Source organism: Primulina eburnea, chromosome 6 (genome assembly GCF_022965805.1).
Source record: "Primulina eburnea isolate SZY01 chromosome 6, ASM2296580v1, whole genome shotgun sequence".
Classification (NCBI taxonomy): Eukaryota; Viridiplantae; Streptophyta; class Magnoliopsida; order Lamiales; family Gesneriaceae; genus Primulina; species Primulina eburnea.
The window spans coordinates 32,904,391-32,927,338 of record NC_133106.1 but is presented as its reverse complement, the minus strand read 5'-3'; the positions used below and the strand labels follow the sequence as shown (position 1 = coordinate 32,927,338).

The 22,948-nt window shown below is 38.8% G+C and overlaps 1 protein-coding gene across 1 annotated transcript in view; it reads right to left on the bottom strand.

Moving 5' to 3' along the window:
• LOC140834421 (uncharacterized) overlaps positions 1 to 22,420 on the bottom strand; it is a 38,918-nt gene extending 16,498 nt beyond the window's left edge. The window contains exons 1-25 of the mRNA XM_073199285.1: positions 21,444 to 22,420; positions 21,065 to 21,209; positions 20,219 to 20,497; positions 19,469 to 19,636; positions 19,149 to 19,364; positions 18,887 to 18,981; positions 18,372 to 18,543; positions 17,081 to 17,511; positions 16,691 to 16,814; positions 15,756 to 15,848; positions 15,576 to 15,647; positions 15,126 to 15,263; positions 13,556 to 13,709; positions 13,065 to 13,432; positions 4,096 to 4,556; positions 3,681 to 4,019; positions 3,369 to 3,590; positions 3,196 to 3,286; positions 2,999 to 3,076; positions 2,604 to 2,894; positions 2,318 to 2,515; positions 1,758 to 2,246; positions 614 to 775; positions 202 to 534; positions 42 to 124 (exon numbers count right to left, since the gene is read on the bottom strand). Coding sequence (XP_073055386.1) covers positions 42 to 124; positions 202 to 534; positions 614 to 775; positions 1,758 to 2,246; positions 2,318 to 2,515; positions 2,604 to 2,894; positions 2,999 to 3,076; positions 3,196 to 3,286; positions 3,369 to 3,590; positions 3,681 to 4,019; positions 4,096 to 4,556; positions 13,065 to 13,432; positions 13,556 to 13,709; positions 15,126 to 15,263; positions 15,576 to 15,647; positions 15,756 to 15,848; positions 16,691 to 16,814; positions 17,081 to 17,511; positions 18,372 to 18,543; positions 18,887 to 18,981; positions 19,149 to 19,364; positions 19,469 to 19,636; positions 20,219 to 20,497; positions 21,065 to 21,209; positions 21,444 to 22,276 — 6,035 coding nt within the window. The 5' untranslated portion in view covers positions 22,277 to 22,420. The remainder of the gene's footprint in view (positions 1 to 41; positions 125 to 201; positions 535 to 613; positions 776 to 1,757; positions 2,247 to 2,317; positions 2,516 to 2,603; positions 2,895 to 2,998; positions 3,077 to 3,195; positions 3,287 to 3,368; positions 3,591 to 3,680; positions 4,020 to 4,095; positions 4,557 to 13,064; positions 13,433 to 13,555; positions 13,710 to 15,125; positions 15,264 to 15,575; positions 15,648 to 15,755; positions 15,849 to 16,690; positions 16,815 to 17,080; positions 17,512 to 18,371; positions 18,544 to 18,886; positions 18,982 to 19,148; positions 19,365 to 19,468; positions 19,637 to 20,218; positions 20,498 to 21,064; positions 21,210 to 21,443) is intronic.
• Positions 22,421 to 22,948: the final 528 nt, after the last annotated feature.

Genomic DNA, 22,948 nt, shown 5'->3' with positions numbered 1-22,948 from the left:
ACAGGGGTATTTGGTGCAATTATCTTGAAATTTTAACCTACTTGAATTTCACACGAGCTTGTGCATAGTGTTCTGTTCGAATCAGGGCATGGCCCCATGAACTCCAAACAGGGAAAACATCGATCTGAAGAAAGAAAATAAAATATAAGCAGTTGAATATAACTGGACAACTGAGGCCGAAAGGATTTGGTTTATCTCTACCTTACACTTCTTACAAGTATATACAGCCATGCTATACCGTTCCTCATTGATCAATCGATCCCTAAGAGATTGGGATGACTCTTTATCTGCAATATCATCAAGCGAGGCAGCTATCCCTGATCCCAAAAGACTCTGCAGTAATTCGGCACGTCCAAGCCATACATCTACCTGAGATACTGCTTCCGAGAGTTCATCAGTTGACTGAGTACCCATACTAGAGCCGCCAGTATCAGAGGACGCATCATCAGCGTCCCGGCCTTTTTCAGACATATTACCAGACAAATCATTGGCCCCGGATAATTTTCTAAGCTGGGATTTAGCAAAAAGCAAACCCTGCAAGATCCAGAATGCATTCCAAAATGTTAGTATAATGAAATGCTGCACTTTTTCTAACAGTTAACAATCTTGGTACCTGCACAAATGTTTCTGTTGCGTGATATGCTTGACCAATAGTTTCCATAGATGCATTTTCAGGCAACTGCAGAGAGCTCAAGACAATTTTCATCTGATTACTACACAAGTCCAGAGCAGCTTTTCCAGCAGCACTTTCATCTGAACATAGTGAGAGTAATGCCTTGGAGGAAAAATACAATGCAGGAATTAGGATTGCTGCTCAAATTGATACTTTTTTTAGTGCAGCTAGATAAGACTTCTTAAATTGCTTAAAGTGCAAATACAGTTAATTCAGGCCAAATTTTGAAGACGAATAATGAGGATCAACTGCATGCAGACAGGAAACAAAGCGTGCAAGTTCAAATCAAAATTATACAGCAGGATATACTAAGCTCTTGCACGAGATATAAATTACCAATGGACAATCCATCAAAATAATTGAGATTGAACTCAGCGATTGACATTTTTAATCCTTTATTTTTGCATATAAAGGAAGCTCTAGGCTCCATACTGATGGTACTCACTCATACATGCTAAAACTAGCCTCAGAATTCTATCAGTAGCCAGGTTTTGACATCATATTGCTATTACTCAGTGCAAAATATTGAAGAGGCTGTGAAACTAGGTAAGGAGAAAATATGGTAGATTTCCTATCAAGCGCTAATATTTCATATTCCGAATAAAAGCAGTTAGATCTGCCTGAAATACAATGTTCTCAATATTCTACAGAGCAGGCTTCTGCTGAAATATGATACAGGTGCACCACATCATGAAACATTCATTCGAGACCTGAAAATTTTAGAGGTAGCCATAATTTCTTTTTCTTTTTAGTTAATCCTAAATATTAAGATTATGTCACTTCCGCCACAATATTAAATGAAAATAACAGTCTTGAATTTATGTGAAATGATGGGTCTGAAGGAATCAAAAAGTAACCATTACTAATGTTGCACAGATCTATTAAAAATAGGCTTATGCTAGGCATGTTTCTCAATGATAGCTTATTACTGAATCAGAAAAAGGTCGTCACATAGGGAAATCCATTGATCTTGACACTGATGAACACAAGATAAAACCCAAATTAAAAATGCATAGCAGGAGGTGCCTGAACTCGGACATCTCAATAACAGATGCTCCATTCTAGCAGACCAGATTCTACAAACCTTGAACAGAATGACGTCAGGGGCACTTTCATATCTATGAGAAGAACGGACAGCTTCGTCCTTCTTGAGATCACCTGTTAGCATCCACTCTGTAGCAATCGAAGCAGAAGGAAGCCTTTCTTGACCATCCGCAGTGAATAATGAAACACGGTCTTCCTGAATACCAGTCATGGCCTCCCAAGCAACCTTTTCAGATTGTGTCAATCCTGAACTTTTTCTCTTCCTCTGATTGTCTTTTGGTGCACCCTTATCTCCTGCATTACGAGGAGTCCAAGAAAATGCCCGGCGAGCCTCTTTTTGCAAGTTACTCAAGCTGCTACTAAAAGATGACCTTGTGGGCGTGCTAGCCTTGGTTCTCTGCTTTGCTCTTGGACCAGAAATTGAAATCCTGGATTCCCTAGGAGGGAAACTCGTGCTAATGGCAATAGCTTTGGCAGCATATCCAACAATGATGCTGTCGTCTCTCAATGAGGTGAACTCTTTGAGTATCTACATGCCATTGGTACAAAGGGTTCAGGACAAGCTAGTATTAACAAAGGGTGGTTGATATGATAATTTACCAGAGAAGCAGACTGCAATTGCTTCCTCATAAGCAAAACTTCTAGAATCAAATGAGGGTGTTCGTGCAGGGAAGAGCATCTTTGCTGCCAAGGTAATGGCAAGGAGGCCAATACACGAAGACCTAAAGCCCATGCGTTCAGCCGGGAGACCTCAACTTCGGAAAGATTTCCATCTCTTCTCTTTAGAAAGAAGTGCACCTTATCGAAAGCCACCATAATCTAACTTGTCAGAGCTGGGTAAAACAAATCATTTAACTAGTCAAAACATAAAAATATCTCAACTTACAAGCAGCTGCTTGGAGCTAAGGTTGGGCAAGAGTTGCATAGCACTCATCGCAACAGGCAGAGCATCTTCAGAATCATGAAGGGAAGAAAGAAATCGAGAAGCTTCTGCAGGGCCTCCACCACTTACAGGGTCTGCATTGAGAAGCTTGACAAGTTGACGGCCCTGGAGTTCTCTTCGCAGTTCAATAGAAAGTCCTGCACTTTCGGCCACTTCTAGCGCGGCCGACACAACTCCTTTCTCGGCCAATCGAAGTGCAAGACCCTCAGGATCTTCCTTACAATCTGTCTCAACCTGATTTGCGTCAAATAAAAAAAGAAATTTCATGTGTGGAGAAAAAGAAAATACATTTTCACATTTTTTATTCATTTAATAAATTAACAAAACAGATATTTCACCTCTTGCCAGCTGGTGTAGCGATCATCTGCACATAAAATGCGTTTGAATCTGCACAGGGCTTGTTTTCTTTGAACAACCTGTATATATAAACGGTAAATAATGCGAATATCAACTTATTTCCTGCAATACAAAGCAGCATCCTTTTTTTGATAGAACTTGTGCCCTTTAAAGTACAGATCAAAGCCAATTCAAGTACCTCAATTTTAAGTGGATCACCATCCGGCAAATGGCAACTGCACATAGTGAGAACATCCAAAGCTGCTTCCAGCTCCCATTTATGCAAATATCTGAAGAAAATATAAATTTGTCAAGCTATGGCAAAAGGAAAGGATATTATTGGAAGACTGCAACAGGACTTAGTCGTCATACATAAGAGCTAGTCTAGCTGCCTGTTGTTTATCTTTCAGACGTAGACAATACTGCCAACTATTGCTCCAGATACGAAAGCCCGAGCTACCTTGAGATGGTCCGGAAAAAGTATCATCCTCAATACTAATAATGAGCATTTGAAGCAACCTGTCTGAGGCCCCATTGCGCAAGAAACGGTCAGACAGTGCTAGAGCATCAAGCAATTTCCCTTCATCCATCAATCTGTTCGGTAAAATTATCTATTCTAAGTGAAACAAGTTTATTTTACTTATAGGAATAGTACATCTATGACATACAGCTGAAAGATTTTACCTGTCTACAGCTTTTTCATAGGGTCCTTCATTCTCCCAATCAAAAGAAAGGAAAACTGCATTATCATGTTCTACAGTTTCAGACCGAGGAGATTCATGCCTGACATCAGAAGCCACGTTACCTTGATCCTTAAGCTCGGGCAGTGGCATTGAAAGGTTACCACCAACATCATCCATTTCTGATTCAGTGTCAGTGTCATTTTCACGAAACCGCTTCATGAAAGTTTTGGTTTCAGAATGGTCTTTAACCTCATCTATTCCATGTTCCGTCATGACAGCAAACTCAGAAACTCGGTGAAGGTTAGTTTGCATTTGTATCCAGCGATTCAAGGTTGGATATCTGCAAACCAAAATGAAAAGAGTTACAGATAGGTTGAACATTCACAAGGTTACCACAATATTTTGCTGAAACAAACCTCTCTGATTGATCCAGGGCAAATTCATAAAAAAACCTATCGTCATCAGGTGAAGGTAATAATCCATCATTCAAGGAACTAGTTATAGCAGGATCACTGCCACGGTACAACATAGTACTTCCAAACACACAAGCAAGGACTGCCCTGACAGCAGATAGCTTGACAAGATGTTTCACGACATCCAACTTGAGAGGGTATAACGGGACTCCAGGAGTGGCCGAAGAACGAGTATAAAACATCGGTTTAGCTTCTCTGATAGGTGAGATAACCTTGCTTTCTGTGTAAATCTTAGGAAGGCTTGGAATCACTGGAATGCAAGCCCATCCGTGACCAGACCTTGGAGGGTAGACAGGAGGTACACAAGCAGAAATAACTTCATGCACAAAGTCTGAACTCATTATCTCTGCTACCTTTCCAGCTGCATCAGTGCTGCCTCTTTCAAATACCAAACGAGTTAAGAGCTGCAAGAAAGTTAACAGTATAAGCCAAGTTGGACCAGCGTCCTTTACACGGTTCATAATGGATGAGAAGGAAGTGTCTCGGACAATGACAGTAAATCAGCAGTAAGAATAGTAAACAATCCAGTTCAACATGACCAGATGAAACATGCATAAGTTAATCGATGCTTCAACTTTTCACTATGATCAACTGAAAGTTTCTTTGGTCCTAATCAATAGTTTCAGTTTCTAATTTTTAGCATCTTCATTTCAGGAAAAAGTTTTTTTTATTTCAGTCTCTGTCCTAAAACTAAGGAAAGCTCCCGTCTGTATAATGAGTCTGATTTTATGCTGTACCGGATGAGGTTTACTTGTATGTTGGATCCTAAATCCTACATAAGTTTAAGTAAGTGTATATATACTGCATGATTCAAAGGTGATAATAAACCAATGGATAAATTATGCCCGTTGTAGTAGAGAATGTCTAGGAAGTAATCCCTCAGTAACAAAAAGCTCATAAAGAGTAACGGCTCTAGCAAGCCATTCGTTCAAAGACATTGTCTGTATTCTGTCCCTAACTCCATTACTCAATGCATTATACATGACATATCATTCAGTTATAAAAATTGTATATGTAATGAAATATGGCAGGGATGGACAGAAACTAGCATGACACACCAAATATGTGATTCAAAAACTACCCCCACCTCCGCCGACATGATGCATGCACATGAAATATTATTTTTTTTTTTTTGATAAGAAACATTTATTATTAGATAATTTTTTGATTACAAAAAAAGCGGATGAGAAATCCGCGAGAATAAAAACTTCCGAACACTAAAGAAATTCACTTCATTACAAAATTCCAATCCCTGACGACGTCTGAAATCGCTAAATGTTGAAAATCATTAATCCTTGTGATTGTAGTCGCCACTTTGAATTTGATACTCTCCCAAACGACACTGACGTCTTCCTTCGTGTCGTTAAAGATCCTTTTGTTCCTCTCTAGCCAAATGCTCCAGAATAAGAAATGAATCATGACCAACCATAAACTTCTAGCCCTGCGACCCTTAGAGAAACCTGGATCGCTAATGAATAAATCTGCCGCCCTCTGTGGATGCACCCATTGAAAACTCATTTCTTGCATAACCAACGACCATAATTTCCTTGAGTACTGACAATGTAGTAATATATGATCCTGGGTTTCTTCGTCGCATTGGCATAAGGTGCACCAGTTAGGACTCAAGGCACATGTCTTCCATCTTCTTTGCAACAAATCCGCCGAAGGTAATTTACCCAACGCCACTAACCACGAGAACATTTGCACCTTTTGTGGGACAGGAACCTTCCAAATACGATCGTAACAAGGAAAAATAGGAAATGCTTGAATAGGAAAGAAAGACTCGTAAAAGGATTTGACAGTAAACAAACCCGAGGATTCCCCCAACCAAACCCTGTAATCCTCCACATCTAACCTAACCATAACCGTATCTAACACACCCGCAAGAATAACAAACTCCTCCAACTCTGCGTCATTTAAATTCCTCCTAAACCGCACATCCCACCTATAATCACGACCACCCTGATGAGTGGTGATCTCTAAGAAATTCTTAATAGGTTTGTTTGAGACAGAACAAATTCTATACAAAGAGGGGAAACGAACTTTGAAAGGACCACCCCCACCCCCCCACTCGTCCTCCCAAAATCGAATGTAATTACCCCCCCTCAAAACCGTGCCCCACATTAGCTGAATTGCCGGGAAAGTACGAGAAATGAATTTCCATGGGCTTCTAAAAGTACCACTTTTGGCCAATCCCAAATCCCACCCATTATCTTGGTGACCGTAAATGCTTGTTATTACTTTGATCCACAAATTGCCCTTCTCCTTTGAACTTCTCCACCACCACTTACCAAGCAATGCTCTATTCCTCAAAACGATACTTCCCAATCCCAATCCTCCTCTTTCCTTGGGTTTGCAAATCTTCTCCCAACTCACAAGATGACAATGTTTATCCCCGTCCAAACCGTCCCAAAGGAAGTCACGCATTATTTTTTCCAGAATTACAGTAACCTTTTTTGGAACCCTAAACAAGGACATGTAATAGGAAGGCATTGCACAAAGAACCGATTTTATGAGAGTAAGACGGCCTCCTTTTGACAAAAACGATTTCTTCCAATTCGACAATTTTTTGGACATCTTGGATATAACGGGTTCCCAAAACTCAAATGATGAAGGCTTACCTCCCAGAGGTAATCCTAGATACAAGATCGGCCAAACATCCGGTTTGCATCCAATAAGTTGCGCCATATCGCCTATTTCCTCTTTTGAGCAATTAATCCCCAAGATAACACTTTTTTGAAAATTTATCTTGAGTCCAGAATTTTTCCCAAATGATTTGATCAATTCCACTAGTGCTATCACTTGCGTCCTTGTTTGAACCATGAAAAGCGTATCATCCGCGAATTGAATATGTGATATCTCAATTTTACCTTTACCCACCACTAGACCTCTCACCTCATTCAAATTCTTAGCATGATCAACCATCCTCCCCAAGACATCCACAACCAAGTTAAACAGAAATGGTGACAATGGATCTCCCTGACGGATTCCTCTTTCCCCTTTTATCTTCCCCCTCGGTCTCCCATTAATAAAGATCGAGAAAGAGACATTGGACACACACCCACGAATCCACTTCCTCCATCTTTCTCCGAAACCCTTCTTTTGTAGCACAAAGTCTAAGAATTGCCAATCGACGTTATCATACGCTTTTTCCAAATCTACCTTTAAAACCCATCCTTTCTGCTTTCTTTTTCGGCATTCCTCCACCACCTCGTTGGCTACAAGGCAACAATCCAAAATCTGTCTCCCTTTTAAAAATGCGCATTGGTTCTCGGCGATCGTACTCGTCATGACTTTCTTTAATCTGTTTGTTAAAACTTTTGCCAAAATCTTATACAAACTGGTTATCAGGCTAATTGGGCGAAAGTCTTTCACCCTAAGCGATTCATGCTTCTTCGGTATTAAACAAATATATGTTTCATTTGTAATACCATTTACCACACCTCCCTCAAAGAACTCTGCAAAAATCTCAACAGATCCCCCTTGATCAATTCCCAATTCTTTTGAAAGAAGGCTAAGGTGAAACCGTCCGGACCCGGGGATTTAATCCCGTCACATTCGAACACTGCTGTTTTTATTTCAGTTTCCGAGAAAGAGTCCTCCAGTCTACGTGATTGGTTGTTATCCAAAGGGCTCCATTCCAATCCTTCCAAACCTCCCTCGAACCCCTCTGATCGTCTATAAAGATGTTTAAAGTAATTGACAATATGCTCCTCAATCTTTTTTTCATCCACGATCACAGACCCATCATCCAATTCCAACCTATCTATTACGGATTTATTTCTTCTGTTGGTAAGCATTGAGTGGAAAAATTTTGAATTTTGGTCTCCATCCTTCAACCATCTTAGCTTTGCTTTTTGGCTCTCCATCTGATATTTTTTAAAAGTCATTTTTTCAAGCTCACAACGAAGATTTCTTCTCTGTATCCTAAGATCTTCAGACCATCTCCCATTTCCTTCTAGCTCATCCAAAGACTTAATCCTAGCAGTCAACTCTCCCAAACTGAAATCCAAGTTACCGAAGACTTCTCTATTCCATAATCTGAAATCACCTTTCAACTTTTTCAGCTTAGTCATGAATTTGTATCCTTCCCACCCTTGGTAAACACCCTCGTTCCACCAAACCTGCACTAGGTTTTTGATATTGGGGTGTGCCAGCCAGACGTTTTCAAATCTGAAAGGAATTGGCCCCCATTTCGATTTAGTAGTATCAAGTTTCAACGGGAAGTGATCCGAAGTGATTCTTGGGAGCACGGATTGTCTGAAATTAGGAAATAGATCTCTCCACCCACTGCTGAACAAAAATCTGTCCAAGCGGCAGCATATCGGTGTGGCTCTGAAATTGGACCATGTATATTTTGCATTGAGAAGGGGCGGTTCATGCAAACCCAGTTCCCCAATCAGTTTGTCAAAGCAACGCATACTCGTTGTATTTGAGGAGCTGTTCATTTTCTCTCCCGTATTCCTCACCACATTGAAATCTCCCCCCAAACACCAGTTGTCCTCACAAATAATACTCAATCCAGCCAACTCATCCCAAAATCTCTCCCTCTCTCTTGGTTTCACTGGACCATAGATCGCCGAGAACCAACAGCTGGTTGTCTCATTAACCAATATCCGAATAGTAACGGAGAAATCCCCTATCAAATTTTCATCGACCTCGACGGCCCTCGGATCCCACATCACTAAAATACCCCCCGAACGGCCTTCCGAAGGTAGAAAGACCCAATCAACAAATCTAAACTTCCACAAACTAGCCACAAAACGCCTATCAATTTTTTCTTTCTTTGTTTCTTGAATCACCACGATGTCAGGCCTTTCTTTCTGTATTATCCTGCGCACCATTTCCTTTTTTTTCGAGTCCCCTCCTCCCCTAATATTCCAAGTGAGTATCTTCATAAAATAACCTCCTTACCCCTTGATGAATAACCTGAAACGAGGGTACTTCCACAATTCAATTTATTCTGTTTTCTTCTCATCAGCCCGGCATTTGGTTGTCCCTTATCATCAAACTTTCCTTCCTCCAAAACAAACCGCACGTCCTTACTAGCACTCCCATCACTTTCCAAATCACGCCCACTGTTCACTTCTGGATCCTGACCCGGCAATTCAACTAATTCCTTCCCCTCACCTCCTAAATGGCCACTAGACAATCCCAATACCAAAGACGCAGAAAGAAGAGAATGGATTTTGGCAGAGTGATTAAAAAAAGAAGTAGTTAAATTGGTTAGTACCTGTCCCACATCAGAATTGCGTTTGTCAGGTGGCTTAGGCGCAGCGCAATCCTCCTCTTTCTCTGGTGTTAAGAACAGATCCTTGATTGAAGCTTCTTTATCTTTGCATGCCGTGGAATCATCTGACAGCATCATTCCTTCAGTGGCATCAACTTTTGAGTCTACTTCATTATCCAGCAAATCATCTGAAGAGTCAATAATCTTCATTGCTGCTCCATCATCAGAATCGTACAGCCCCTCATACTCACTCTCGACACCTAATCCATAAGCTGAGTTATTTTTTCTTTCTTTGTTTCTTGAATCACCACGATGTCAGGCCTTTCTTTCTGTATTATCCTGCGCACCATTTCCTTTTTTTTCGAGTCCCCTCCTCCCCTAATATTCCAAGTGAGTATCTTCATAAAATAACCTCCTTACCCCTTGATGAATAACCTGAAACGAGGGTACTTCCACAATTCAATTTATTCTGTTTTCTTCTCATCAGCCCGGCATTTGGTTGTCCCTTATCATCAAACTTTCCTTCCTCCAAAACAAACCGCACGTCCTTACTAGCACTCCCATCACTTTCCAAATCACGCCCACTGTTCACTTCTGGATCCTGACCCGGCAATTCAACTAATTCCTTCCCCTCACCTCCTAAATGGCCACTAGACAATCCCAATACCAAAGACGCAGAAAGAAGAGAATGGATTTTGGCAGAGTGATTAAAAAAAGAAGTAGTTAAATTGGTTAGTACCTGTCCCACATCAGAATTGCGTTTGTCAGGTGGCTTAGGCGCAGCGCAATCCTCCTCTTTCTCTGGTGTTAAGAACAGATCCTTGATTGAAGCTTCTTTATCTTTGCATGCCGTGGAATCATCTGACAGCATCATTCCTTCAGTGGCATCAACTTTTGAGTCTACTTCATTATCCAGCAAATCATCTGAAGAGTCAATAATCTTCATTGCTGCTCCATCATCAGAATCGTACAGCCCCTCATACTCACTCTCGACACCTAATCCATAAGCTGAGTTGTCGATCCTCTCATCTTCGTGGCCCAATTCCCGCTCATGATTCCTTTTGAAATTTTTCCTGTAATACACTTTCCCAAACGGAGACAATAAAGTGTTGATGTTACCCTTGCTTTCCCCATTATGATCATCCGCAATGCTATCAATCGTCATCGACTGGATCGGTGATTTTCTGAATTCTTCAGTAGCCTTAGGAATAATGTTTGTCAATATTCTAATCGCTTTGCTCGCCTTACTTGCTGTTACTTTATCATTGAAGACCCCTTTGAAGCTGTTGTTATCCTTCAGGCCGGTAGATCGATTTGTCTCCAGACTATCCCGCACCAATACCTCATGATGATGCTGATTCATGTTTGTACCAGAGTTGGTTGAGTGATTTCCTAAATCCGCCGGCTGTTTGCTGTCTTTTGGAGAAGATCTCATAGGTCCCTTGCCTCTTGCATTCCACTGCAGGATGTTGTTATTCCCCCATCCCGCCAAAGTCCTCTTACCATTTACCACAACCTGTGCATAAGTTTGTCTTTGGTAACGCTCATAAGCCCCCGGATCGTAAGTTTCCACTTGAATTTGGATCTCTCTATCCTTCCCTTCCAACCGGATGCTCAATCTATCCCTAATGAACCCTCCCTCTTTTCCTTTAACCTTAATCTTTGCGGCTCCCAGATTACGGAAAAGTCTTGTATCTTCGTTGATATCCAGCAGTCCCCCGCAGGCTTCCCCTATTATTTTGAAGTTTTCTGGAGTCCAGCAGTTCCAAGGCAACCCGTGAATTAGAATCCAGCTATCACAGCAACTGAAGATCCTTTCTTCTGTATTTATTTCCGGTCTCCATGCGTCAAAATCCAAACCGATCCCATGTTCAAAAAAACCCCTTCTCAATTTGGTGAAGTAATCAAAGTCTTCCGAATTTGAGGGCCACCACACTGCCTTATTAGCTTGGAATGGGAAAACCTTGACTTGCTTGTTGATTGATTTCTGAATGACATTCTGAATGTTGTCCCAAGAGATATTCACCTTGTTTTTTGTGATGACAATTGCTTCTAACCAATTTAGCGCCGGTACTTTCGATTCTGGCAGCTTGTGGACGTTACTGACCTTTGTACTTTGTGTATCGTCTTGAGGAAAGTCCCTGACTCTCATTGGCTTTGAAACGAATTGTACCTTTGGTTCAGTTCTCTGTAAACTTCCTGCCACTAGTTTACCCAATGTCATAGCTATCTTCTGCCATCCCCTTGAATCATATCCGCTAGGCACAATTGTATTCTGCTTCCTACCGTGTGATGTGAATTTGGAGACCTCGATGAAACTTCCCCGTCTGTTAACAAATTTTTGCAACGTGAGAAATGCATTACCTCCCCTGTACCGGAGAAAAACCGATGCTGGTGACTGAGATTTGCCCAAATCGTGAAATCTTTGGCTTAGCCATCGCGCCTCGTTGCGGTCGAAATCCACCATATAGCTTTTCTTCCTGGTTCGTTCTTCCCACCAAATGGAGTTACCCCGAAAGCCCAGACGCATCTTGAATATTTTGTGTTCGATAAACACACTTTCGTCACTTACCTTTCTTCCGTGCAAGCTCTCAAACGGTCGAAACATGATGATACGCGACAGGAAATAAAAAGGTGAGAGTCTAAGGCGGAGAGGGTTTAGGATGATGTAAGAGTGGAAGGAAGGAGGCTAGGGGCTAAACTGAAGTGCGAAAGTATTAAGCTAGAGAGACCAGAAACAAAAACAGAGGAAGACGGGAATGAAGAGGAAGGGGAAAAACGATAACTCTTAAAAAGAGAGAAAAGGCAGGCGCCGCCGGCCGATGGACGACGCCGGAACACTAGAAAGAAAACAAACGATGATGGTCAAAGATTAAGGAGGTCGGTGGATGAAAGGTGAAAACGGTGGAAGGAGGGGGTGAGAGCATTTTCAAATTTTTCTCTCTCTTGTTTACATGAAATATTATTTAATTATGTAATGAAAAACATTCATCTCCAAATTCAGTATGTAAATTTTATTTTTACGAAATAATTACATTAGAAGCTATTGAATTATTGTCATAATATTGATAAGTAGTAAAAAAATTAAAGACAACCAATAACAATGCATACACAAGTTTGGCAGCCATCTATCAGTTAAAAACACATACATCATAAATGAATCAAGCTTATACTCCACAGTATTAGTGAACACTCGCTCACTTCAGCATGCCATCATGACATACTAGCAACTATTCTAGTAATCCAAAACTTTGATTAAGTATAAATACCAATAAATGGACCAACTACGCAACTTCTGTTAAAAAGCTCGTGATCTGTGTCACTCATTGATTCAAATCAGGCATGTGCGAATTGCCAAGCTGATATGTAGCATGAGTTGCTTAGACCCATGGGTCCCCACCGGAACATCACCCAGCAGGGAACTCTTATGAAAATATATTTGTTATTATTGGCAGGCCAGTGGCTGTAGATCATAATTCAAATTCACAGCGAACAAACCTTCCGTCTTGTATCCCAAACTTCTCTCAATTTAAGTGAAAAATCAAAAGGATGAAAAAATCTAAATTATATTATGTTATCGACATTAACCAAAACTTGTGGCACTAGTTCTGATCAATATATAGAATATACCACTCACATAATGAGGAAAGAAAACAAAGGGAGGTGAAGAAAGAACACTTACATCTTTGGGCCACTCATACACGAGGGAAAAATAGTTGAAGTCATGAGTTGTATCGGTCCCGTCAACAATATCACCAATAGCAGCAATGTGTAAAATGAATTGAGATAGGTATGTTGTGATCTTGGAGCCAAAAGGTCCGAACAGTTTTTTTTCTGAATCTTTGACATCATAACTTGCAGAGGTCAAATTACTCTCACCAGCTTCTGGTATCAAAGATGATTGCTTCAGGGTTCTCAATCCGAGCCCCAGAACTACGTTCATGTCATGGCTTGGAAGCCCTCTCCCATCAGAATATGAGCTCTCGCCACTAGCATGGTCCCTTTCTGTCTCTTCGTCAGCAATCGCTCTCGCAAGATTATGGAGCTTACCTGAACTCATTAATAAAAATGTAATGCCTTGTCAACAAATCTGTACATCACCACCTTAGCTTCAAATAGCAAGTTGATAGAACAACAATTCTAAGAAAGGAAAATAGGAGGCAAAAAGTTAACCACTAAGGAACTGCCGCTTGCCCTTGTGAGCATCCTCAATCATTTGATGCAGCATAACAAGAGCACGTTCTTTGTTTCCTTCTCTCTGAAACTCCTTTGATAATGGAAGTATCACTTCTCCAGAAAAAATCGCCTGAAGAGCTGGAGATTTTTCCTAAAGATTTAATCATAATTAAAGGGAATTAGAGCTAAAACAATCCAATTTATATGCAAAGAAAGAAAATGATCCAAATTTAAAAGGGTAGCCTTCATCTGCTGCTCACAAAGTTGATATCATGGACAAAGTTTGAGATTCCTAGAACTGCCCTATTAATACTTGGAAACACGGATGGCAATGGACTGCGTTCCCGACCATAATAAATCCTCCCTCTTCGGGCTAGGTCTAGACCTCGGATCTAGAAGCAGGTCCGAAGAGGATCGTGGGTTTTAATGTACCTGCCCCGTTATATATAAAACTAATAATTATTTTATATTTTATATTATATAAATAATTAATAACCTAATACTCAACTTCAATTCACATAATTTTGGTCTCTTCTTGTTAATTTATTACTACAATGTTTTGGTTTGGATTTAATTTTGATGAATATATTAATTTTTTGATTTTTTTATTGTTGTATTTACTAAAACTAAAAATGATGTGCTTGCCCGGGTTCGGGTCGGGTCCAATTTTTCCTTGGCGTGTGGGTCTTGGATCGGCCAAAACCCATCCCATACCCACCCCATAGTCATCCATGTCGGAACTATTTTTAAATCGAGATGTATAACAAAAAATAGAAACAGCATAGAGCGGTAACTTGAAGTAACCTAGCCACAGAACACTACACATAAATGTACAGAAAGGATTTCCATTAATAAGTAAGGTTTTAAAAAGGGCGAAGCATTGACATCAAGCATTGCAATATTAAGCACAATTAGTCGGAGTTTTTTGAAAAAACGATTTAAATTTTTAATATAATTTTAATAATTATTTTTAGTCGAGTATTAAATAAAATGATAGAAATACAATAAAATTAAAATCAAATGCATATGTTCTAAAAGATAGAAAAGTCCTAAAAGTGCAATATTTAATAGCTTCCTACAAATCCATAGAATTCTAATGTAATAAAAAATATCTCATTATCAATCAGTGTGTCATATCTTTAAATAAAATATAGATGACTTTCTAGTCAATAGTTATTTATTTTCATAAAACATATTTATTCAAAAATTAATGAAACCTTGTATATTAAAGTTGAAAGCAGAAGACGAATTCTTTTTTTATATAAGAAATGATCTTGTATTAGAATAATTAAAGTTAAAGGTTACAAAAGACCGACAAGCTCTTTGCAACTACTTAAAAGATAAATGAAGCTCTGGTTACATCAACTGAATCTGAAATCGAGCATAAGCGTGTTTAGGCTTAAGCAAGATTAAGCACCACTTAAGCGAGTTTTTTTAGAACAATCCTGTAAGTGTCATTTCCTCATGTTCAAAGGGCAATAAAAAGGAAGAAGCATCCCTCATCAATCTTCAATTCATTATTACCACTAATCATTAAGGAAATAAGAACAAGATAACTAATCCATACCTGTTCTGAGAGCTCGGACAGACGCTTAAGGACACGCTTAACAATAGATATAATTGCCACTTCGCGAACTTGATCCCAGTAAGTTGATCCCATCTTTGGAGCACTACCAGGATAGATCTCAGAGAGCATAACTTGAGCCTAATGAAAAATATTCACTTAGTTAAACTCAAGCCAGAACTGGAGCATCTATTATCAATTTATCCTCGCAAATCATAAAAGAATGAGACAAATTTCAAGCTACCATTACTGTAGCTGAAGATGAAATCCATGTTGAAAACAATAAAATAAACTATTGCCACTCCCATCACCCAAAAAACCTTCCAACCAAAAAATACATTAGGAATTTAGGTGACCTTGGAGAATTATCCAACTCAAAAAAGGAGGCAGTCAAACCTCTAGAAGTAAGACCTCTGGTTAACAACACAGCAAAAGCAAGGTTGGTCTATATACCTGATTCAGAAGCTTCAAAGACATTTTAGGCAACTTCGAACATGCTGCTGATACATCAATGCATAGGAGAATCTGTAAGGGAACACAAACAAATCAATCTACAAGCACATTCAGAAAAGTGAAGGCAAAAAACAGTAACAAAGAGCTTTTAAAAGGAAAAAAACAGTGAAGAAAACATACAGCTGCCAAAGAACCCAACTGAGAGCGCAAGGACAAAAAATCCAATTCTTGATCAGAGCTACCATCAGCAGCACGAGACACCACATCCTCCACCTAATAATAAAATCAACAGAACATCAGATTCAGAAAGGTTACGAGCTCAATAATCACTCTTCTTAAGAAGTTTTTTACCAGGTCCTGCCACTACCATTTAAATAACTGTTTAAAGCATCATCCAAGTAGATATGTCATCAAAATTTGACACAAGAATAAATGAAATATCAGTTCAAATACCTTCCACCACGACCCCAACTTTATATGTATATCTTTTCTTAGATTTTTGGTTCAGCAAGGAAGGACAGCTATGGATGATGGTTTGGAGCAGGAAGAGGAAGAGTTTTCAGGGAAAAGCACAAGAGAGGGTGGGATACATAGTCAAACTGTAAAAAATATATTTTACAGTCGCCTGAGATGAGTCATAAGTTTTACAGCAGTAAAGAGTGTAACAAAACAATTATCAAACATTATCAAAAATATTATGACTTTGTACGTTTCAGTTTACAAGTAAAAAATTTCTCAGTTTTTACTCCAAATGTAGATATCTGTTTGCTCCACTTATTTCAAATAAAAAAAATGAGGGAAAAAATTCATCTAGCCTTTCTTCAGCTTTTCTCCAAGAATTTTTTTTCTTTACTTACAGAATCCCAACCCCCATTTCGCTCCTTTCCTTCTCTCTATCTATCATCTTTTTTCACAAAGCAAACATGTAATTCCAGAAATTATGATCAAAATACCACTTTAAAAGGTCACATCCATTAAAGTAACCATTTCACATTTACACAATCACCGAAGTTTTCATAAACCTTTCAGATACAAAAGTAAAAGTCATAAGAGAAACAAAAGGCCCAAAAGACCTAACCATCAAGACAAAATTTTGTCATTAGTTAAGATCTTACAGAAGCTTTACTGAAGGCTCTATCCACCCATTCAGTCAATTCCAATGTTGCTTTGTCTTCTGGAGGTAAAGAAAAACGATAAATTGCTTCTTCCCCGATGTCATATTTTGCCCTTTGCATGCAACTTCAATACAAGCGAAATCAGCACCACCAATAATGACACAATCAATTATATACCGCTGATAAAATTATGTGGATAAAGATACATAGAAGTACAAACACATATATATGCATAACGACAGATATATATATATATGCAAAACTACACACATGAATTCATACAACATTCATAACCAACGAGATAAGATTTCCAAGAGTAAATGATAAAAAAGAACATAAATCATAGACATGAAGTAAAGGTAAATAACAAATTTCAACATCATAACTCACAGATTAAGTAGAGTAGATGGTGCTGCACGCAGCACAGTTAAAGCCTCCTTCCACCTCCATTGGCGTTCGGACAATGGCAAGAGGCGTTGCAAAATTGACAAACGCCATTCCCAATCTTCAATGAATTGTTTAGCCTTCGAGATTCTAGATTCCAAGGCCTGTTTACCACTAGTCAAAATACGGCCATCCAGGGAATTATCCAGATCATCATTAACTGATAATGGTAGTTGCTGCCGCAAAATATCAAGTACTTGGCCTGTAAAGGAGACAACCATCTCATTTCCCCGGTCCTGAGTCATCACATCTCTTTGTCCCCCCCCAGTGAGAATATTAAATGACTTGGAAGATCTTTTTGAAGGATCATCAGGTGCCCATTCAAGTTGGAGATTGTCCATATAAAGAAGTGAGATGATAATGTTCACCATGTATATCTGCATTGTATGCATGATAAATCCTAGCATCAGGAATGGACAAGGATAAAAGGACAATAACATCAGATATTTAGCACTAAATGTCAATACAAAATTAATTTGACTGATTATAGTTAAAACAGAAGTCTTTGCCTGGGTGGTTGAGTTATATGGAGTTGATCAATTTGGAGTTCTTGTGACAAATTTATAAACTTTAAGTAGTGTTCCTTGTTTCACATACAGATAATTTGTTTATTATCTCCACAACCAATGCAATGCAAACAATTATACAGATACAAAATAATTTAATGAACAAAACCTAAAATAAGTTGGTATAAGAACAGATAATTTTTCAAGTTATATTTAATCTCAGCTGATACCCCAAATCACCACAGTCCTCCATCAGTTCACTCCATAATCGATGGTCAAGAAAGAAAATTTGAAAAGGAGGCAGTTGATCAAATTAAAAGATAAGACGACAATAAAGAGAGGGGACAAACATTTCAATTTTACTGAAATACCTTTACAATGTTGACATAACAATAAACTAGGTGGCTGATTTCGATGACTAACCGGAATTATACGTTCCAATGCTTGGATTGCCTGAAGAGTGTTAGAACTTTACAAATATCCATAAAGCATTGTTGTGAATTTCAAAATATAAACAGATCAGTTGTTAGCAATACTTGACCATTGTCTGGATCTAGAACACCAACCAGTGTTCGGAAGATTTATTGGAGTAGCCAAAAAAAAAATCAAGCTTAGGGAGCTTCTTTAAATGCAAAGAAATATTACTAGCAATTTTATTGACTGATGAATTTGGAAATTCATTGGAACGATTTTAGTTGTATGATAAATATGCAGAGTGCAAACAGCAAGACCTTGCGAGGAATGCTTGTGATCGTCTCCAAATGATTCTTTAGTTCTTTCAAATAACTTAATGTCATTTGTTGATCTCCTGGTCCATCAGAAGTACTCTTTTCCATTGTTCCAAAGGCGAGAACAGCAGATTCAAGAGCATATCGCATGTGCATTAGTTCAATATCTTGCATCCTGCCAAACGAATTCAATGTAATACAAAACCCGTGGAGTTTACAAGAATATTGAGCTTTTAAAAAAGAATGCTAATCTGTGAAACAAAAAGAAAAATCTCCCTAGCACGAAACTGAAACAGCACTATTGCAAGCCAAAAACTACATATTCAGTCAGAGCTATATAATCAATAATGCATTCATAAATCTACAATATAATCCCGCCCTAACATAAGACAGTTAACAAATATACTGGCTCGGTCAGATAGAGTGGCTTACTTGAGAAAATAAAAGTTGAAAATTCATAAGAACCATACAACCACGATAACACTGTTCTAAATATAATATAACATTTATAGTCATACCTCTTCCAAGCTTCTGCTGTCGAAGAAATTGGCTGCAAGCTGAGCAATTCAATCGCATCTTGAAATCTTATGCTGGGAACTAAATCAAAAATTACCTACAAACAGAAATGTCATAGCACACCACAAATCAGAAATAATTAAACAATTATGCCAGCACATTACTTATATTAATATCAAAGATGTCCAATGCACTCGAGGAATCTACCAAGAAAGAATGAGATAAATGTGCATCAATGTTGGAGTATATATTTAAAAAACTCACCCGGAGAGGACTTTGGACTGATAACTTCTCCAACACAAAATTTTCCACAAATGGATCGAAATTATGATCCTCAGTACCATTGTTCGTTAAATCTTTTCCAGATAATAGTACAGAAGATTTGAGACTCCATGACTGACCAGAATTTACAGAGGCAACAAACGAAGCAACGTCAAGCCGGTAGCATAATGTATCACAAAGATGTTCCACACATGATGCCTGCCAAAAATGAAAATAACAAGGAAATGTGGTTGAAGCCATGCAGAATAAGTAACGGAGATATTGACATATTAAAAATAATGGATGCACTAATAGCCATTTACCTCGTCAAATTTATTAGCATAAGGAGAAGTCTCTTCCAACCTAAGCGCTTGAGATTTACTTGTCCATAGAGACTGCATAAGTTTTCTTCTCATTCTTGTTTTCCCAGCCAAAAGATCCCAACCCAAGGCAGCTACCAGGGGTTGAAGCCGAGGAAACAGCATAAGAACCTATGTGCAAGGTACAAGATATTAACCAGAATAGAAAGGGAAAAAAATCACTGCAGGATCAAAAAACATTGATGACTCCAACTCCCCAACGAAAAATAAAAAAATAAAAAATCAGCCAATCTTTACTGCGGAAGCATGAGAAATGGAAATCGTCCTAAAACTCTTTTTACCTCGAGACGAAGCCTAGAAACAGGATCGTGCACAAAAGGTTCCTTCACTAAAACATAATTGGAGACCATGGGAACGTTTTACCGACTCGTATCCAAGTCTTAGACAACAAGCATAATAATTGGACATGGGCATATGTTAGTTAATAGGCAAGATGAAAAATTAGTTCACCAATAGCCGTATGTAACAAGTCTGGAAAAGAATAAACAATAATCTGCATCTAAGTCATTAGACTAACTTACTGGTATTAGGATTTTGGAAGTGATCAAAATATATATTTTTACCAAACTCGTTTCATTCCGTAACTGAACTTATAAATGCAAAATAATGCAGATTGAAAATCAAATATAAATTAAATCATAAGTATAAATTGACACCATATAATGTTTTAATACCAAAAAACACCAGACAAACCTGGGAAGCTTCTTGAATCTGATCTCGCTGTACTAGAGACAGAGCAGTATCCATGACTGTTTCCAGTGCATGGAAGCCTTGCACACGAGCATGATGATACAAGTCCCTCATGCAAAAAGCAGTGGCAATTTTCAGAGACAATGATGAGTCATTTAAATCTGTCTCAAGTGTTGTTTCTGATATAAACTTTTGAAGGCGTTGAAAAGGAATAGGAATCTGGTTGGCTTCACAAGCACTGTGTGCCTCAATTTCTTCAGAGAGCAAATCATCTTGAATAAGCTGTAAGACCAAACATCACACAAACTGCATGGTGATATATATAAGAAAATTTGAAGCGAACATGCAGGAAAATGCTTGAAGATGAAAACGATATTTTCACGTTGGTCTATGATATTAATATTGAAATCAACCAGATGTTCTATCAATGCTATAGTAGCATATTTCCGGACATTTTATGCTTGTCAAAATTTCCATTCGGTGATGGGCTCACTGCAGCAGTAGGATGCGATAAAAGCAATATATTGAACTCAGATAATGCATATATGCTATTCATTCTGTTCTTTAGTACTGTCTTCCACTACTTTTACAAGGTATAGAAAGATAAACATGAAGCAAACAAACTACATCAGAAATATTGAACAGAATCAAAGGATGAATTCAGAAATTTTTATTACTCTGGCTTTTAAAACAATGTAGAACCATCGTGTCAAACACTAAATGCACAAGTTCATATACATTTAACACTTATCAAATACAAAGAAGAGACATCTACCAATGGAAGTCAGAATTCACTCCAAATTAAAACATGAATAAACTAGCTATAAAAGATTGAAGTATGAAGTCAACCTGAAGCATCTTAAGAAGGGGAGTGGAATGAGATGAAAGCGCTTCTGCATATATAGAGAGCAAGTTCTTCCTCATAGCACGTGATTTGTCTCCATAATCATCCTTCCCTGATAAGACCCTCTTGAGGAGATCTTGCAAAACTATGCTATTACAGAATTGAAAAGGAGTAGCAGTAAATCACAAGAGGCGAGTCAGAAATAGTGATTCAAAGAGAAAACAAAAACAGGCAGCAAAGAGCTTGTAGACAATGTAGAAAAATCAGGAAATGTTAAATCCGGATGTACTCATTTTCATTTCAAGTGAACATCAATAAAAGTTCACTACATCAGACAACTAACGCAGTGCTCAAGTTTAGCCAAGAGAGCAAGGGTACACATACCGATACTCAGCCTCTTCAACTCCACATTCCAGACGAAGAAACCTAACGTGCAAAACTACGCCATCCTCATCACCATTTCCCAAGCACTGCCTCATGGCATCCAGGTGTGCTACCTGCACGCACTTCTGCACCAACCTGAGAACCTCCTCCTCTACATTCTGTCGCCTCACCTCTGCCCTTAAAGCAATAGCCAACCCCCCCGAACCATCTTTCACCACCTGCCCAATTTGCATTCCTATATTCCTACACAATGCGTCAAAGATATCAGAATTATCCAGAATCACCTTTCTCAGCTTCATGCCTTCCCTCTCATCCAAACCCCTCAAAACCCCCTCGTCCATTTCTTCCAAAACTGCTAAATCAGGCATTAAACGGCTCAATCCCGTTTCCCATAATCTCCCCAGAACCATTAACTCGTCATTCTTGGAACTCCCATCAACAAATTCCTCACTCCCTTCCGTATTTACACTATCCTCGACTTTTTCCAAGACCCTAGATCTTACGATATGTACATACAACAAAAACTCCACACGCAATTTCAACATATTCTCATCGAACGACCAAAGATTTGCTGTGGGGTCGGGGAATTGAAGAAGTTCGAGTGTGCATAAGAAGGTGAGGATGGCGGGAGAAGGGCATGAATCGGACCAAAGAACCGGGTGGTTTTGACTCACGTTCCCTCCCCTGGACACTACAGTCTGAAGAATGGTTCGTGCAAGGTCAGCGTTCCGGCTACGCAGGCTCCGGAGCGTGGCCCGAAACGCCTCGAATTGTCCAAGAAACAAGTGGTTTACGGTGACTCTGGAGAGGAGCTCGGTGTCCTTGTCCTCCATGATTAAAATTTCTTGTCTTGAAAGTTCCTACGAAATATACATGTCCTAACACATTCACAGGAGCCTCTCGGATCGGGAAGAAGGTTTATAGTGTTCGATGGTCACATATACGGCGTCGTTGAGTGCCCACGGTTTCCCATTTACATTTGTTTCCTTTTTTAAAAGAAAGATCCTTCCAATACTTATATACCACGAAAAGAGTGTTTATAATATCATATCGCCAAAAAAAGAAAAAATGTGAGAGAAAATTCATACCACATTTTCTAGGACAAAAAATTGTGTGAGACGGTCTCACGGGTCGTATTTTGTGAGATGGATATTTATTTAGGTCATTAATGAAAAAGTATTATATTTTATGTTACAAGTATTATTTTTTATTGTGCATATATGTAGAGTTGTTTGTCTCACAAATAAAAATCCGTGAAACCGTCTTACAAGAAACCTACTTATTTTTTAGACGGTGGATGGAACATAAGATCAATTCTTCTCACTTTTTCTTTTTTTAATAAATGTCAGTCATATCGCTTGGATGCTCATCAGTAAGTTAGAATTCCCTCAATAAAAAATTTTATTTTTCTTTTATTTTTCTTCCATCAGCAATTCAAAAGAGAGTAGCATAAAAATAGTTTAATTTTTTATGTTCTTTGAAAATCGTATACTTCAATGACGATT